The 18,149-nt window shown below is 41.8% G+C and overlaps 3 protein-coding genes across 3 annotated transcripts in view; all 3 read right to left on the reverse strand.

The window, feature by feature from the left end:
* Positions 1 to 5,098, reverse strand: part of LOC132131886 (CAP-Gly domain-containing linker protein 1-like) — a 20,823-nt gene extending 15,725 nt beyond the window's left edge. Inside the window, exons 1-6 of the mRNA XM_059544037.1 lie at positions 4,931 to 5,098; positions 2,436 to 2,665; positions 1,598 to 2,058; positions 1,397 to 1,521; positions 1,097 to 1,313; positions 384 to 581 (exon numbers count right to left, since the gene is read on the reverse strand). Of these exons, the coding sequence (XP_059400020.1) occupies positions 384 to 581; positions 1,097 to 1,313; positions 1,397 to 1,521; positions 1,598 to 2,058; positions 2,436 to 2,526 (1,092 nt within the window). The 5' untranslated portion in view covers positions 2,527 to 2,665; positions 4,931 to 5,098. The remainder of the gene's footprint in view (positions 1 to 383; positions 582 to 1,096; positions 1,314 to 1,396; positions 1,522 to 1,597; positions 2,059 to 2,435; positions 2,666 to 4,930) is intronic.
* An 811-nt stretch (positions 5,099 to 5,909) lies between these two features.
* On the reverse strand, positions 5,910 to 10,164 carry LOC132132158 (zinc finger CCHC domain-containing protein 8-like). The gene is made up of 14 exons (XM_059544460.1): positions 9,994 to 10,164; positions 9,648 to 9,688; positions 9,486 to 9,560; positions 9,295 to 9,400; positions 9,136 to 9,213; positions 8,938 to 9,041; positions 8,777 to 8,842; positions 8,635 to 8,695; positions 8,401 to 8,528; positions 8,056 to 8,192; positions 7,864 to 7,973; positions 7,663 to 7,749; positions 7,478 to 7,574; positions 5,910 to 6,660 (listed from the first exon to the last, which is right to left on the reverse strand). Exons 1-14 carry the CDS (start codon positions 10,138 to 10,140, stop codon positions 6,071 to 6,073), a joined length of 1,827 nt encoding a protein of 608 aa, XP_059400443.1. The 5' UTR covers positions 10,141 to 10,164; the 3' UTR covers positions 5,910 to 6,070.
* A 1,744-nt stretch (positions 10,165 to 11,908) lies between these two features.
* On the reverse strand, positions 11,909 to 17,625 carry rsrc2 (arginine/serine-rich coiled-coil 2). Its single transcript, XM_059544360.1, has 9 exons — positions 17,478 to 17,625; positions 16,754 to 16,794; positions 15,414 to 15,556; positions 15,206 to 15,331; positions 14,993 to 15,112; positions 13,712 to 13,797; positions 13,395 to 13,642; positions 12,666 to 12,764; positions 11,909 to 12,487 (listed from the first exon to the last, which is right to left on the reverse strand). The coding sequence occupies exons 5-9, from the start codon at positions 15,019 to 15,021 to the stop codon at positions 12,314 to 12,316; spliced, it is 636 nt and encodes a 211-aa protein (XP_059400343.1). The 5' UTR covers positions 15,022 to 15,112; positions 15,206 to 15,331; positions 15,414 to 15,556; positions 16,754 to 16,794; positions 17,478 to 17,625; the 3' UTR covers positions 11,909 to 12,313.
* Between the last annotated feature and the right edge of the window lie 524 nt (positions 17,626 to 18,149).

Here is an 18,149-nt window from a genome sequence, read left to right on the forward strand (position 1 = left end):
AAATAAAAAATTGTAATTGTCAGGTCACACTTACAAAAAACAAACAACAATAACAAAAAGCCGAATCAGGCAAGTACATTTCAATCGTCGCATCTCTAGTCCGTTCATGTTTTTACCAATACATTTCCATGACTTTTGAGACAATATTCATGAACTACTTTTCCATTATTTAACAAGAGTACGTCAATTTATCATAGTGTATGTTAGCTAAAATAAATGACTACTGATTAATGCTACTTGTTTGCTTTCTATTTGTTTTAATAATAATAATAAAAGATTAATCCTTAAAATTACAAGTTAGAAAAAAGTTGATTTAGTCAAGAGCAGTGAGTGATCTTCTCTGCTCGCTTGTTGTTTGATGTTTGAGTGATTCTCTCTCTGACCTGCTCCTGGCCTTCTCTCAGTAAGCTCAGCTCCTGCTCCACCGCTCCCACGTGGCTGGTGGCTTTGGCCACCTCTCCTCTCTCCAGGTCACGCTCGGCCAGGAGCTGCTCGATGTGCTGCTGCTTCTCCTTCAGCGCCTCCTGCAGTGCTGTGGTGCCAGAGATCTTCCTCGCATACTGCGCAGACGTCTCCGCCAGCTTCAGAGAGAAACTCATTCAGGATCCGTCACATATGACCTTCACTCTACAGATATTACTGAAAGGTCACCTTCAAATGTTTACCAAGAAGCATGTCTTGAATCTCCACTGATAAAAAAATATGGTTTACAGAAATGCATGCTATTCCGAATGCGTCCATTTATGCATTATTTGTATTAGAAAGCAAGTTAGAGTAAATCATTTGGATTTGGTGAACAAAATATAGAATTATCATAATGGACTAGATCTAACAAATACATTGGATCATATCTGCTTAACACTTAACTGATAGCTGTAAGGAATACTTATCATGCTTTTCAGAACAATATGAATGCACGGATGCAGAGTAAATGTGCTGATTATAACTAGTGCATTTTATAACGCGCCTGATTTGGGTAGAAAGCAGGCATTTGCCTAAAGAAGACATTCATGAGCTGGGTCTCCTGGAGTGCTGCAGACTTCATGGGACTCGGCTGGCACAACATTGCTATGAAACCAAAGGTACGTGCACTCACCAGTCCTGTTTGGCTGGGCTTGCCACTGGCAGAGGAGGTCAGGGAGCTGATGGAGCTGACGGAGGAGGCGCTGGAGCTGTGTTTCAGGCCTGACGGTGTGCTGGCTGTCTTCTGTGCAGTGCTCTTTGCTTTGGCCAGGCTGGTGGAGGGAAAACCTATCCGGGTCACCTTGTGCACAGGTGCAAACAGACCATACTTGGCCTGACAATGGAAATACCTGATGACACACAAATGCATGCATGAAACCTCTGGTTATTCTGATAATGCACCTCTCCTGCATGGAGTGTAAATGAAAGGTACCTGGTTCCAGCCACAGTACCATCGTTCTTTCCCAAGGGCTCGTCCAGCTCAACTCCACACCACTCTCCCTTGGCAAAATCTGTTTCACCCAAGAAACGCACCACACCAGCTTTCGAGCCAGTCACCTGTGAAGGAAACGGGGACTTAACATGCATGCTGAGGAGCATATATATATATAAAAGAGCGTGGCAGCACTCTCACCAGCACTCGATCGTTGATCTTCAGCTCACGCTCTCCCTTCCTGAGCGAGCCGGACTCTGACAGGCTGGACACAGACTCACTCCTGGAGCGCAGCAGCTCTGAGGCTGGAGCAGTGGTGCTGAGGGGCGAAGCAGACGCTGGTGCAGCACAGGACGGAGGAGAAACCATCGTCTCGTCCGCCTCACCTTCTGTGTGGGACAGCTTGGAGGGCCGTGTGAAGATACCCTGAAGCGCGTCACATTGGAAGTAGCGCACACCTGACACCGAGCCATCGTTCTTCCCAATACGCTCGTCAAGCACAACTCCAGCCCACTGGCCCGGAGCAAACTGGGTCTCTCCTAAGAAGTGAATGACGCCCGGCTTGTTGCCATTCACCCAGACTCGATCGCCGTGCTTGAACTGCTCTCCTGCATCCGGGGCTGTGGCTGAGGGTTTGTCAGCTTGAGCTGGTTTAACAGAAGCTGCTCCGAAGGAAGAGAAGAAAACAGCTCGGTTCAGAAACCAGACATGCACTTACTACTGCTACAAGACACCAACCACAAGCACATTCTTAGTGTTTTTAGAGAAGACTTTTCTGCAAACCAGACCTGCATTTATCTGATCCAAAGTACAGCTAAAAGCAGTAATTGTACTATTTCAAACAGCTGTTTTCTGTGTGAATCTGTGTTAAAGTGTAATGCATTTCTGTGATGCTCCGCTGTATTTTCAGCATCATTCCTCCAGTCTTCAGTGTCACATGATCTTCAGAAATCATTCTGCTGATCTACTGCTCAAGAAACCAAAAGCGTGTGACTGGTAGTGTATGTAGATGTGTATATGTGATCAAGCGTGCTCTCACCGACAGAAGGAGAGGTCTTCGTGAGCCCAGCAGTGGACGGCCTGCTGATTTTGCTGGGTGCTTTCAGCCCCGAAGGTTTGGCTGTGCTCATTGTTGCTCTCAAACGCTCCGTCTATATGTGCACGCTTCCTCTCCAGCAAACATTGACTGTTGAGGTCGGAGCAACAGTGCAGAGAAAACAATGATTTAATAAAACAAAAGAAGTGAAGGAGAAAGGGAGGTAGCGATGTCTGTGGAGAGAAAGAAGAGAGACATACATCCGCATGTTAACAGAGCAGGGATGTGTCTTCAGTAAGTTCATGTAACACGTTGTTCAGTGGTCAGTTGGTGCGGCTGAAGGCGTCAAGCCCGTTTCACACTGCACACGTAAGCAATAACGTGTTTCTGCAGCACCACAGAGCTGGACAGAATCAGTTTTCTACACTGATGTCATTGCTCATGCATGTATCGTGAGGGTTTGAAGTATTTAAATAAAGCCATATGTGTCTGTGATCATGAGTGGAATGGGGAAGCTTGGGAACCCTTGCAGAATCGGTCAAACTGTGAATCATTTTAACAAAATAAGAGAGATCATACAAAATGCATGCTGTTGTTTTCCTTAGTACTGTCCCGAGTAAGATATTTTACATAAAAGATGTTTACATTTAGTCCACAAGAGAAAGAAGGAAACACAATGCATTAAGAGCCGGGGGGTGAAAACTTTTGGAAATTGAAGATCCAGGTAAATTGTACTTAATTTGTCTTCCGGGAAACATGCAAGTGTCTTCTGTTGCTTCTGAAGGCCAGTAATAAATGGGAAAATATATATATATTTCAACAAAATAATAAATATTTGGACATCATCATGGTGTTCAAAAGTTTTCATCCCCAGCTCTTCGTGCATGGTTTCTCCTTCTGGAGCATCAGTGAGTGTCTGAATCTTCTGTAATAGTTGTGTTTGAGTCCCTCGGTGTGTAAAGATGGATCCCAGAATCATACAGTCACTGATGGAAAGGGTTCAGTTACACAAAAGATGCTGGAAAACTGAAGAATCTGCAGGAGCTCAGTTTAACGGTTCAGAACAAACAAGAGACTCATGAACAACTATTAGGAAACAAACAAACAAACAAAAACAGTTGTGGATCGTCCAGGAAACCACACACAGTATTAACAACCAAACTTATGAATGGGGTTATTTGAATAATTTCAGCAATTTTTTGTAAATGTAATCATCTTTTATGCACACTATCTTACTCCGGACAGTACTCAATAAAAATGAACATGCATTTTGTATGATCTCTCTTATTTTGTTAAAATGATTCACATTTTCACAGATTCTGCAAGGGGTTCACAAACTTTCGCATGCCACTATAATCCAGGTTTAACACACGACTGACAAACTGAATAAAGTCATCAAAATGTAAAAGTAAAGCACAGCACAGTCTTCATTGCATGAATAAAACATTTATAAATATACCCTTATTAAAGCCAGTCAAGATTAGTGAGTGATTTTTTTGTTTTTGAAAATATATTCCAGCTGTCTGTCAGTAATATATCAGCCACCGAAAATACTGTATCTTGATTTTATATTAACATGCATCTGGCAAATCAACAGGGGCCAGACTCTCCATCATTTCAGTGGACGGACCTCAACAAATTTTATTTTGGATCAAATTAAGAGATTAGTGTTCAAACTATATATATATATATATATAGACTAAAGATGTAATCTGATTCTGGAAGCATGCCCATCAATGCTTTTACAGTATACACTAACATGTGATTTCCTTCTTTGATATAAAGTGGAGCAACCTATTTTATTATATACAGCAAACAATGATGCAAACATTAGTTATAAATCACAATTCAGCATGATGAACACTATCCAGCCTTTTCAATAAATACACAGAAGCATGCGTGTAATAACATCTCTATGATCTAGAATGAGTAAAAGTCGAGTCTGGAGCCTCAGTGGAGGAACAGCAGTCAGTCCATCATACAGAGATCATCTCTATTCAGTTTCTCTTCTGATATAGCAGGAGTCGAACATGTTCAGGTTTTACATCAGAATAATCAATGTCATGTAAACTCCTGTGTTTCCTAAACTGTGAGTACATGGTGGTTAAACACAGCTAATACAGGGCAGAAACTGAATCTGTAACGTTATTGAGATGACAGCTCAAGACTTCCTCTGTGACAAGCCTGAGCAGACACCAACAAGTAGTTTTACTGTGGTATAAACCTCATCATCACTAGACAGGTTTCCTGCTAATCAGTCGAGCTACAAGCCCAAACGAGTTCGCTTTCCGAGGACATTTCTCGAGGTCTGAATCACAATCACAGCGCGTCACGGGACTGAACCGATCTGACTAACGTGACTCAGGCCTCACAGAGTTTATATCTAAAGCGGGGAAGTTCACTCGTGGCCGTTAGTTTCCGCTAGCGCGAGACTCGATCAAGCTCCAGCCGACGGGGAGAGCGGCGGGACCCGCATCGGAGCACTGAGGAGGGCTCACCTGCTGCTCCTGGCCGCGTAGAGCTATCAAAGATCCGCTGCGCAGCGGTCCTATTCTCCGAGTGCGCCGGGTTTAACCTGCTGCGTCGGAGCCTCTCCAGTTCAGCGGCGACGCAAGTGACGTCATGACGCAGGCGCGCTCAGCCCCGCCCCCTCGACGGGAGCCCTGAAGAGAAAAACACTCTCCTTTATATAATTAGTGTTACTTTGTGTTTGTAAATTTTGTAATTTGTATAGGATTGTTTGTATCATCTCTCTCTCTTTGTGTGTGTGTGTGTGTGTGTGTGTGTGAACTACACGTGGGCTGAATTAATGCATTAATTGCTTATATTTTGAAATAAATCTTTTTTTTTCACTTTAATTTTAGGTTTAAGTGTTACTACGTTGTCGTGTTTTTGTCATTTTTATTCTTTTTTAAATGGCCATATAAGTTTCAGTGCTAGTTTATTTAGTTGTAGCTATTATTTCAATTTAAACTAAATGAATGTTGCATTTAAATATAATAAACATTTTATTTCAGTTAGTATTATTTCAAAGTAAGGCATTTTTAATGGTTTTAGTGAAGGATAGTAATCCTGCTCTCTAGAGTGTAATTACATATTAGTAATAACTAACCTCTTTTTTGTGCTTTATTTTTATAAAGCAGCTTTACACTGAGTTTATAGAAAAGTCACATTATATCGACTATTATTTGTTGTTATGCCCCCAGAGAGCAAGCTAAAGGTGAGAGAATAAAGTGACAATATTTCAGGTATTACAAAATGGCACAAAAATAATCACTTATAATTCAATAATATATAAAGTTATATTTCTCTGAAATGCCTTTCTCCACACACTTTCATTGTAAATGTATTCTAGTAAACCGGTTTTTGTCATTTTGAACACTTGTCATTTTGTGTGTTAAAACTTTTAATTCAGTGAGAATTCTTAAGAAACTTATTCTGAAAGATACTCGCAATAAAACACACAACTGATCTATAAAAGTCATCATGCCGTGAGATTACAGAAAACAGAAGAAACATTCCCTAGGCAAATCACATGATGGCAGTAAAAAAGATACAAAGTAGAACTACTTATAAAAGGACTGTGATTAGAGGAAAACAGTAAAAGCACACAGTGCTCAGATGGACAGTCTCTTCCATCACTTCTTGTTCTGGGCCTGACTCCTCGGGGAGTCTCTCAGTAAATCTCGAATCTTGAGGTAAACCCCAGTGGCTTCAGCCACCTCTGTGAACTCCGGCGTGTCCTCAAAAGGAATGATTCCCGCAGCGAACCGGCTCCGGTGAGGGACGAGAGTCACTTTAGTCACGGCAGGCTCGTCCTCTGGTGTGTTCGTCTGAGGAGCGTCTGGAGCTTCATGATCACTGCACTCCTCGTAAACTTCAGACAGGACAGAGATGTCCCTCATCTCTGCTAGCAGATCGATGGCACGCTGCTCTGGTCCTTCGATCCTCTCCTCCTTGGAGACGTCAGGTGGAGACGGTGTGCTCCTGAGTGATGTGACCCTGCTGGAGGAGCTCTCCAGAAGCCTCTGCTGCTGCTCCAGACTCCGCCCATCCTCAGACTCCTCCCCTCGCGCAGGAGTGGCTGGGGACCCGTGTGGGGGAGGAGTCAGCAGTGGAGTGTCCCTGGGGATGGGTGGTGAGGGCGGAGGCGTTCCCGGCGGGAGAGGAGGAGCAGAGCCAGGAGGGAACTGGAACCCATCGGATCTAACCCCAGACACCTGGTGCTCTGCAGGAGGACACACACTACATCATCATATACGGTTTGTTTCCTCAGTGAGGCAGTGAAGTTTGAGCACGCTCCGGTCTCCCGAAGCGCTCCGAACGCTCTTTAGCATCTTACCACCAACGATCAATCAATGATCTGTTAAAGAGACAGCAGCCTAATAAACACCTGCTGCCTGTCACTGAAGAGAATCATTCACTGATCTTGACTGAATGTCCTCGCTCACTTTAACTTCAGGATTAATCTATACTTTATTTGTGAAAACAAAAACTATGCAGTGTTTTAAACTTGCAAACTACAATATCTGTACATGAAACTTGCTCAGTTGTATTTATTTATACTGTTGCTAATTGATTTGTTTGTGCCTAATTTATTACTGACGACACGTTTGAAATGTTTATTAGTCTAGTTGTTTTGCTGTGGTGTTTCTGTTCAAACCGATGCGAAACTAGGATTCAGAATTGATCAAATGCTGATAGATTAATCATAATTAATTGCTTCCACGGTAAAAGTTTGTGTTTATATAATATATATGTGTGTGTCACACACACACACACACACACACACACACACACACAGATGCATAAACACATTAGATATTTAAATTTAAATGTTTATATGCAAGGGGTTTTAAATAAATGTGACTAACCTTTTTAGATAGCTGGCTAAATGAAAACTTTAATTTGGGCATTGTAAACAATAATAATAATGTGAGTGCATCACTAGTACTTGTGTAGGATCATCAGACATGAATGCAGCAGAAGGGAGTGTGCACACATCATTTGCACGTCTAGCCAGTATCACAGCTGCAGTTGTGTACCTGACTCGATCTCCACCTTCTCTGGACTCGATCTGCGTTTCTTCGTCTCCTGGGCTGTGGATTCAGACTCATGCCGTCTCTTACTGCAGCTGGAGCCCTGCTCATATGAACAAGCTCATTAACTGTTTGGAAAGCATGAATATCGCAATCCACTAAGAACAATAGGTTATGACAGATGCTTTTACCGTCGGAAAGTTACGGTTTAGAAAAGCAGCAAAGTTTTGCTTCCACTGCCGAGGCTGCATCGGGACAGAGCCGAAAGACCTGTAGTCCTGTCAGTGATGAAACACACACATTACAGTTTGGTTGGTTGTTGTTCTTATGATTTCTGTCGATCCTAATCGCAGAATCGATTCCAGCTGTATTAAGAGCGTATGTTCACTCACGTCTCTAACGCTGGCTGCTGCAGAACAGTTGAAGCCGGGAAAGTCCACCAGCTTGCAGACATCGTAAGAGACCTTTTGGCTGTGGTTATCTTCATCCTCATTGTTGGATCCTTGCAGAGACACAGGTTATCCTCTCTGAATCATGCTAATGTCAGGGTCTAACCCCTACGACTGAGGGACTCGGACTCTTACCATCGTAGAGTGTCAGGCCGGAGTCCTCCATCTCTGCCTCCTTCAGCCATCCTGGAGGATAGCCCAGCTCCCTCATGCGATAGACGAACGGAGGAAGAGTGTTTGAGGAGATCCCCAGAGCCTCCAGGAGCTCCTGACTACACACAGATTACGACTGATCACCAATGACATTTCAGTTTTATTTGGACGATCTCTAACAGACAACGCCGGGAATGAGACCACCGGTCATATTACATGCTTTTATAATGAAACCAACTTTTTGGGGACTCTCCTGTGTCTAAATGTGTGCTTTTTATTAAAAACTGAAAGATTTAAAGAAGTGTGACGCCTCACAAGAAGGCTGACCTGAGTGTTCCCGGCTTGTACTTTGTGAAGCGCTCCTCGATCTCCTCTGCGTGGTAGCGCTGGTTGCTCGGACTGATGTTCTGCGAGAACTCCTTCCTCTTTTCACTGATCCGAGCCGTATCTTTGGGCTTGAACAGTGAGAGACACACTGATTCTTACGTCGATTCAAAAGAGTCACGATGTGTCAGTAAGTATTGAACAGAAACATGTTGATCTGTGAGTAGAGAGCAGCACCTGTGGACAGTCTCGCAGCTGATGGTCCTCAGAGCTGCAGTTAAAACAGCACGGTCTCGGCCTGTGAAGACAACACCAGAAAGCAAGTCTCACAACAACATAAACACGTGAACATTGCTGCTATAGTGAACTCTTGCCATACCTTTTCACCGCTGCCTGCACCTCTTGGCCCTCGAGAGCAATGATCTGGCCAAAGATCTGCTGATATCTTTGCGAAAGTGATTCAGGAGCAGTAATGCATACAGACGTGAATCAAACAGACTTAAAGCATTGTCTAGAGCGAGTGATAAGAGTTCAGGATACTTGGGAACCTCCCATCCGTCGGTCAGCTGCGGGTTTTCATTCAGCAGCGGCTGGCCAAGTTTGTCAACACAGAAGCTGGTGAAGTACAGAACACTCCCAATCACCTACGAACCACGAACAAGAGGTACAGGTTTAGTTTGTGGTGGTTTGGTGACTGCGTCAGAATAACGTGTGCTGGCTCCGGTCTGCAGAACTCACACTGAAGGCGTTCTTCATGTGCTTGGAGTCACTGGAAGGCTTCGCTTTGTAGCTCTCCTCCATAATGAAACCTGAGTGCTGTGAACACAAACAGCAGCGTGTGACGCCGAGCACTGATGAAGACTGATGTAAGAGACATCAGTGACCGTGAACACCTACGTGAGGCTTGACATGAAGAGCAGAGGCTTCCGGATCACTGCTACACTCTTCGAGCCTCTTCTGGACAAGACAGCAGATGAAGTCCTCCATCTCTCTCCGACACTGCCTAAACACACACACACACACAATGTTAACACACGCACACACACACACACACAGAGAGAACGAGAGAGAGACACACACACACAAACCTGGAAATGATGTTGTTTCCATAATTAATTTGACACAGTGGTCCATCTGTGCTGGAGTCTTCTATGTTGATCCTCCTGAACACAGATGAACTCTGATAGTCAGTAACTGTGAATGAAAGGCCAGTTTAAACACATTCTGACATGAGCGGACTCTTTACTCACGCGGGACGGCTCAGTATGTGTAACTTCCTCTTCAGATCCTCATGTGGGTCAGACTTAAGGCACAAACTTATAAAGAGTCAGGTCTGGTGTTTGATCATTAGAAACAGATGACACTAAAGATTGTTTAACCCTGAACAGATCTGATGGTTGGAGTTTCAGTATGCATTTTTTATTTATTGCTGATTAAAACATTACAAAAATAGCATAATAAGTGTTATGGATTAAATACCATAAAATGAATAACTTCTGTGCTGCTGTTGCACACTGAATCTTATTTCTATCGCGACTCTACTGAGCTGTTTCTCTGCACGCGCTTGTGGTGAAAGTGTCGCGTGATTATAAGGATATTCTCCTCCTTGAGACGCGCGGCAGTTTCTCCGCACGCTTCTAATGTGTCCCGCAGCCGCTCCTCGTCCTCGACGCCCGCGCGCTCCGACGCGTCCTCCTCGAACTGAGCGATCAGCTCACTCTCTCCGAGCTCCACCGCAGACATGTTTGACGCAGCGTGCGACGCGCACGGCTAGAAGCACAAATCCTGCGACGCACTGATGCGTCTCCGCTGATTGGCTCGGAACCCGGAAGTAACGTCCGTTTGAACCTGTAAACAAACACTTAATAGCTAGCTAAAGCAGTCTGATTCACTCATCTCCTCCGGGGATGTATCTGGCTCTGTAGTGGTGGAAATTATGATTTTTTCAAGAGATTCATCGTTCATTTTCAATTCGTTCACCAAAATGATTCGTTCAGTGATCATTTCTTCGTATTACACAAGACTGTTTTTTTTTTTTAGCGGAAAAGAAAACACGAATTTCATCGTCCTTCAGTTCAATTCAATCATTTCTTTGTGTTCTGGTTTGACTGTAGTACAATTAATGCAAAAATATTTCAAAACCGACATTTTTAAAAAAAAAACCTTTACAAAAGGTTTTCTTTGAGACTGTCTTAATATAAATCCAAAACAACTAGAGAATTTATAAGCCTTTGTATATAGAGCTATACATGAATCTAGTGGCTAGACCGTTTAATCTCACCAGATGGCACTAATCTGCCTTCATAAATTAGATTTCAAATAACGTGAAATACTGCCATAATTGAAAAGTATACAAAATTATTAGAAGAAAAAAAAATCTTTTTAAAAATTGATCATAATTATTAAACAGTACAATGAAATGCTCTCAAAATAATTTCAAAAAATGTAATACAATTTTGAACACGTTTTTAGAACTTTTCAGTAATTACCATTTTATGCGAAGTGCATCATGAACTCACTTTGTCATGTAATAATTTTAGAATTAAAATAACATATTAAACAATTTGCATTAATTTTATAGTCCATTTAAAATTAAAAAATTTTAAAACCTATTTTTTTAAGATCATCCGTTATTGGTATTATATACTTATAATAATAATCACAATTATCAGTTGTATTTAATAGAGGCACTATGGTTTGAAGAGGATATGTCAATTTGATTTTGGATTTTAATTAGAACAAATACTGTCAGGCAACTATACTATCTGTAAAATATATAGCCTATATACATTAAAATAAAACCCAGGAGTATACTATATTCTATGCTTAATATGCAATAAGCAAGCATTTAATAATCAGTAAAGGTGTTTTTCGTTGGTGTGTAGTTGACCTTCCACTGGAACACTCATAACAACCATTTCTAATTGTTAATTTTAGTATGCATATTTCCTCAGGCAGTTTAAATTAGAAGTAGACCAGCCTAGGCTTAACTCACCTATTAAGGATCGTAAGATCACAGTAATATAGAGACAGTGCTTAATTTCTGATTCTGGCTAAATATCAGTGCAGCATTTAAGATGTAGATCATAACATACTTCTACAGAGACTGGAAGACTTGTAGGACGTCCATGACATGTGGAGTCCCTCAAGGCTCAGTTCTGGGACCGTTCATGTTGTGACTGTATATGCTCCCCCTGAGTTAAATAATGAGAAATATCAAATTCCCTATCACAGCTATGCTGATGACACCCAGATTTACCTAGCCTTATCACCTAACAACTTAAATGTTTCGTTTCCAATCAAGACTTGGAGAAACTTGTTCATGCTTTTAAAGTACTATTACTTTTTATAAATCACTAAAAGGCCTAGGACCTCAGTACATTGCAGTTATGGGTTTAGGTTTGCAGATACGAACCTAACAATGTTTTTCTATGTTGAATTATTTTACTGTTCTAAATGTAAAATGGTGTTGCTCTGTTTTTTTGGTTGAAACTGATGTCAAACTGGCATCTTTAATATATTTACGTAGTAACGATTTTATTAAAAGCACTACAGCATTCACAATATATCATAGTCCCTGGTACGCCTCGGTCAGTGATATATCAGGAATCACTAGCTTTAGACAGGTTCAATACAAACACAGTGTAATATACAATCCGGTTTCCCAAAATCCAAACAAAAGCTTTACAATATTAAACACACTTTTCAGAGTCCAAGCAACGACATATGCTTGAGCAATCAACTGTATTTACAGGTGAGTTTTCAGAACGGATTAAAGGACAGACTGGATGAATCATACATGCAAGCTAATGCACCAGCATTCTCTACAAGCAGGTACAAATCAGCTTTACAGCAGCCAGAGTTTACAGAAATGAGAAGCTCAGACACCGAATGTTCAGAGAGCATCCATGCCCCTTCAGGAAAACGAGGAGGAGAATCCAAGGCCCATTCCTCTCTGCGTGTGTGTCTGTGAACGGGCCATCTCATACTGGACGTCCAGATTATGAAACATCTCTTCCTGCTGCTGCAACGTTCGGAGTCCTTCTTCATTAGCAGCTCCTGATGAGCTTCCTTCTTCTTCTTCTTCACCCTACGGTGAACACAACAGGGTCATCAGCATCCACAAATCATCTATGATACTTGCAATGAAATATAAAAACTGGATGAAAACCAAACTAAACGAAAATGAGGAATGTTGCTTTGAAGTTGAAGAACTGAAATAACTGGGGAAAAAAAATTTGAATAAAAAGTAGACAAGGATAACTTACTTTGATGCCCATAAGTTTGCGAAATTTCACATTTTGGTCTTTATTGCCAAAATTGAGCTTCTCCCAAAGCTCAGCTGTTTGAGACTTCTTGTTTGTGTCCTGCAACATAAACACACATTAATGCTGAACATCTTAAGACACATAAGACTTAAAAGTACTGGTACTAGAACGAGAGGCAGCTGGTACTGCGAAATCTCTTATCAAGGACAAAATGAGCACTAAAGAGTATTCTTCTGATGCCTTATGGTTTCGGTTTGGTTTGATCTGTCAAAAAGCTTGGTCTGAAGATGATCTGAACCAGTTTTGGTAAAAACTGTATTAATTGTTTAGAATGGGTTCACATGATTTTGACGAGAATTTAGTTTGTCACGGGAACACATTGAGCTCGTGTCACGTTTTGAATAAACCCAAACGCACAGTTGAGCTGTCGGTGGCGCTGGAGGATCAGAGTTAGAAAATCCAAATTTGCTCTGGTTAATGTTCAGACCATCCTCTATCAGTTTTCCAAATTTCATAACGTTCCCATAAACTGTTCTATGGGCTGCTACAGACTCGAGAGCAGAGGAAGAGGAGGAGGATTAGTACATACAGCCAACAGACACATACCTGTCATATTACATGAAATTTATAATGAACAGAACAATTAATCCTCACCATATAAGCAGGTATCGTATAACTCGGCAACACAATTCTATTAATTATATTATCCGTGGCTGTGCTAGTCCTCACCCCTTCTTTCTTCCCCTGCCACAACTTCTTCCTCTTCTTCTCCTGCTCTGCAAACTTCATCGGGTTCACCGCTGAGGGATTGTAGAAGCTTGGCACAGCGATGCCCGTCTCTGCCAGCGTTTTGGCCTGGAGCGCTGCCATCTGAGCGGCCATAGCGATCTGAGGAGTGACCTGTGTGCCGGACGCCAGCAGCGCTGCGACGTTCAGACCAGGACTGGGTGCAGAGACCGGATCACACGAGAGAGGAGCTGCTGGGGAACCAGACATCCATCAGAGAGATGTAGTGTGGAGATCAGATGAAGATCTGTGCTGCTGACCTACTGTACCTGCTGCGCTCTCCTGTAGACGCTTCTCCAACAGCTCCTTCTCTTTCTGCTCCTGAAGCTTCTTAGCTCTCTCCAACCTGAGAGTGAGAGGAGAGTATACACACGGCTTCTCATCCACTACAAGAGTTTAGCTGTGGTCCAAATCAGAGCTTGATTAGGGCTGCAGGACAGATCCAAATTAAACTAGCCTTGTGTGGTACTTCTCATCTGCGATAATATCATAATCGTTGTTTTAATGATATGCCAGCTGACATTATCGAGTGTCACTTGACTTAATAAAAATAAATAAATGCCCTGAAAGACCGAAAGTCTATTTGTGTGCTGAAGCGGATTAGAAAGAAGGTAGAATAGGCCTGTAATTACAAAATATCCCTATATGTGCTTTTAAATGTATATTTTTCAACAATGCACCTGGAAATCGATACAAATAAAGAGCTACAAATTTCAAACCGATACAATCTGATCTAGATTAAAAACTACTCATGCTGCATCTTTATTTGGATGGGGATTGAAATACAGTGGCTTCCTCCAGCTGTGAACAGCTATTATTGTCTGAGAAATAATAAAAGGACACTATTTCATTTATAATTTTTCTTAAATCTAAAAAACAATAGTGCGTCTTGAATTGTTTTCGCAGTTGAGTGAATCGTTACATCATCTCTATTATATAGTTATGTAATACTACACACACAACAGTACAACAGTGCCATTTTTTCTAAATATCAGCATAACAACAAGAAGTCAATAGTGAGTGAGTTACATTTTAGACAGAATAGTGTCAGTCTTTTTTTCTGTTTCACCAATGAAAACTGATCCAGACCACCCAAGCATGTGAAAGCATCACACAACTGCATTTCGTTACTGAATGAATTCGTTTTGAACGAATCATTTGAGTTAATGATTCAAAGATGCATTTATAAAGACATGCTTGATTTGTGAATGAATCGTTTGAATGGACGATTCAATGATTCACTCTCTAAGACTTGCTGTCTCCTCCTGGTGGATTTAGTGTCACTTATCGATGAGAGGCCGAAACCAGCCAAGAAACCAGCACAAAGACACACTTAGCAATATATATATTTTTTTTTCTCAATACTGCACACCTGTAACTGAAACCGTGATGTGTTTAGTGTGAAATCATGCAAGCTGTGAGGTGTTCAAATCTGCTATCGAGTTAGAAAACTAAAATGTTATGATATTTAGTCGACTAAAACTGTACATTAAGTTAGTCAAACTAAATGGCACAGGAGTCTCGCAGCTTCTGCGCTGTACCTTCTGGCCAACGCCTCCTGAGCATCCATGGCTGTGTTTCTGCCCCTGAAGGTCACCGGGCTCACTGACCGACTCAGACTTTTCCTCCGGGCTTTCTCTGCCCTCTTCTTCTTCTTCTCCCTAGACAAAATGACACCATCTCACAGTTTTAGCACAAACCCGCACTGCCATTCAGTTTCATGCAAAGTCCCAAGCACACGGTGTTGCTGTGACCTGCTCTGGCTGCGGCTCCTGCTGCGATGTCTGTGTTTGCTCCTGGAGTTAGATCGAGACTTAGCCCGTCTCTTCTTCTCACGACTCCTCGACCTCTTTTTGTCCCAGTTTCGACTGTGATGTCGCCTACAGTGAGATACCAGCTGACATCTAAGCACTCTAAACCTGACTTGTAGCATGAATTCAGCTGAAGTCCTGAAGGAAATACCTTTCCCTGGAGCGTGACCGTGACGGGCTCTTCGCTCGGGAGGACTTCTTGTCTTTTCGTCGATGGCGCTCCTCCGTGTCTTTATCTGGCGTCTCCAGATGATCCTCTGATCCGCTCTGACATCGCAGAGCTTTCTTCCGTGCCTGTTTTAAGAAGAATTGGTCTCTTTCAGGAAAATAGTGCAATAAAGAGAGTTAGTAAGTTGGTCTGAGAACAAACTAATTAAATAATAATAATAATAATTCTGACAAGAAAAACTGTTTTTAAAACCTATGCCAACTTCCAACAGCGTGCACCATTACATTTAAAACATATGAGTGTATTTAACCAGCACATTTACATGCAGTTCATTCCCCCGGCCCTTTCTTCTTTCTCTGTTTCTCTCACACATGACCGCTCACAAGTCTGGGATCAGAAGGATTTTTATGTTTTTTTACAGGAGTGTCTTCTGCTCATCAAGGCTCCATTTATTTGTTTATTTAAGTTTTAAAATTTTTTCGGTGGCCGAGTATTCGGTGCATCCCTAAGTTCAAACATAAATGTCAACATGAAATCAAAATGAACCCCATTTACTTGCACATTCCTGGTCTTGAGCTACTCGACTTAACGGTTCTAAAGTTATTCCTAATGTAATTAACGCACAAATGTAGTTTTTGTCATTATTACAGGCTATATTAAAATAAAAAGTACTTCAGAAACATAACCAAACGTGATATGTGAAGAACACTTTCTGAATGCACTGGAGGTGACTTGGTTCCCAGTTCAGAGGCTCAACATATCCTCACATTTCTGAAGATCGCTCTTGGTGTGTGCAACGTCACAGTTTTAAACAGACTTCACGACTGTGCAAATCTGCATGCATTCACATCAGAAACAGACGCTCGTTTTCTAAACTGCAATTCTGCCGGTGTCTACAAAAAAAGGCAGTAACTGGGGTTGTGAAACAAAATGTTCTTGTTTAATAAGCAAATAAGTTTAAATGACTGATAGTTACCTGTCCAGGTAGTAGGCATATAATTTTGCTATCTGTCAGCAGCGTCTTCTGTTGTCTCTTCGTGCATTAGCACGCTGAGTGTAATTTATTATAGAAATGTTATCATATGATCTAAAATACAGAAGGTTAAAAAAAGCTCCCAAACAGACATTTCTCTCCCTCTGTAATCTATATTTAATAAACTCAAGATGACATGCAGTTGTGAGTATATCTGCTCTCAGTCTGGCATCTAATCTGCATACTTACCCAGCTCTAAAACTAGACAATGTCAGCTGTAAAGCTACTGGTGATGATGTGACCAGATTAATATAGGTCTACATGACATCGATGCACTAAAGTTAGTTACCTCTTTGCTTCCGCCGTGGCTGTGTCTGTGCCTCTTGTCTCCTAGAAGACAGAAAGATACGAATTCATAATTGATTGATGCACTGACAGATTCATTTTGCATGCATTTGCCGTTATTTTTTGTGCACGAAGATGTATTTTTAAGTTGCTTACGGCTTTAACAGCTCTGTTCCCAACCACTAACAACCAATAAAAAAATTAACCCTTACAAAAAAAATATATATATATTTTATATATATATATATATATATATATATATATAAATAATAGACTTTTAACTGAAAGTGGTTCAGATGACAAGCCTGTGTTATATGGAAATAAGAAATAACCTGGATCTGTGCATTTAAAAAGACAAAAGGCTTCCAAAGACATCATAATGCATGACTAAATAACTTACTGATGAAATATTGAAAGTGTATGAGTTCATCAGTGGTTCATGCAATGGTGACGTCCTGAGAAAACACTGTGTGATCAATAGATAAGTAACTGTAGTCTGATTGAGAGTATTAAATGTATTTTAATCCAAATACAGCAGGTAAGGTCTCACCAATCATTCAACTTCGCCCAAGTGTCAAGGCTTTTTACATTCGCATAGCAAATTGATTGTTTACAAAGCTGTAAACTAAGAACACTGAGGAAGACGTAGGCGATGGTTTTTGTAATGAGAACGACTGAGACTGTGACATGCTCGTTCTTTGTGAAGTTGTGAACCCGGTTTAGCCCACCTGACTTCCGCTTCCGGTCGGCCGATCTCGATCTGGACCGACGTTTGGAGTTCCGCCGCTCCTCATCGGTGTCCTCGGGCGCCTGATGGGACACAATCACAGTCACTCCGAGAGTTACAGACAGTTATCGAGTGTTAGCCGCTAGCGTTAGCTGCTAACTCTCTCAGAGTCAGAACTGCTGGCCTCAGACTGTTATTCTCCGAGCGCAGAACTACTGTGTGAGGAATAACATGCTTCTGTCGAATATAACCCGCACCAGACAATAATCAAACACAAATACTTGCCTCCATGATGAGAGTAAACAAAGGATCTCTCTGTGGTTCGTAGCAGAACTCGAGCTCCTGTCAGCCGTTTCTCCTGGGGCAGAGCAGTGCCCGGATGTTCTTCTTCTTCTTCTCCTCCTCCTGAATCTCGCGGGACGCTGCAACCGCACAGCGCCCCCTGCGGCCGGGTGGCCTGACTTTTTCTTCTTATATTTGCACGGCGGTCGGCATCAATCACCTTCTGCTCCGGAGTGTGTATCAGAAAATAGGTTTACAAACTAGATCACCCGTTCTCCCTCCTTTATCCCGACACACAGACGCACACCTCATCCCTGCCTTATAATAAGAATAGCAACAACAATAAGTAGAGCTTAATCTCAAATGAAACGCTTCTAATTCTTCAGCTACA

Source organism: Carassius carassius, chromosome 4 (genome assembly GCF_963082965.1).
Source record: "Carassius carassius chromosome 4, fCarCar2.1, whole genome shotgun sequence".
Taxonomy (NCBI): domain Eukaryota; kingdom Metazoa; phylum Chordata; class Actinopteri; order Cypriniformes; family Cyprinidae; genus Carassius; species Carassius carassius.

What these genes read in the sequence shown, in the direction of transcription:
- LOC132132158 (XM_059544460.1), bottom strand. Translation starts at nt 10,140, where the DNA reads ATGTCTGCGGTGGAGCTCGGAGAGAGTGAGCTGATCGCTCAGTTCGAG. An exon ending in CACATACTGAGCCGTCCCGC is followed by an intron (nt 9,561 to 9,647) that starts GTGAGTAAAGAG and finishes ATCTGTGTTCAG; the next exon opens with GAGGATCAACATAGAAGACT. An exon ending in TAAACCGTAACTTTCCGACG is followed by an intron (nt 7,575 to 7,662) that starts GTAAAAGCATCT and finishes TCATATGAGCAG; the next exon opens with GGCTCCAGCTGCAGTAAGAG.
- rsrc2 (XM_059544360.1), bottom strand. Translation starts at nt 15,021, where the DNA reads ATGGATGCTCAGGAGGCGTTGGCCAGAAG. An exon ending in CAGGAGGCGTTGGCCAGAAG is followed by an intron (nt 13,798 to 14,992) that starts GTACAGCGCAGA and finishes TCTCACTCTCAG; the next exon opens with GTTGGAGAGAGCTAAGAAGC. An exon ending in GGCAGGGGAAGAAAGAAGGG is followed by an intron (nt 12,765 to 13,394) that starts GTGAGGACTAGC and finishes TTTATGTTGCAG; the next exon opens with GACACAAACAAGAAGTCTCA.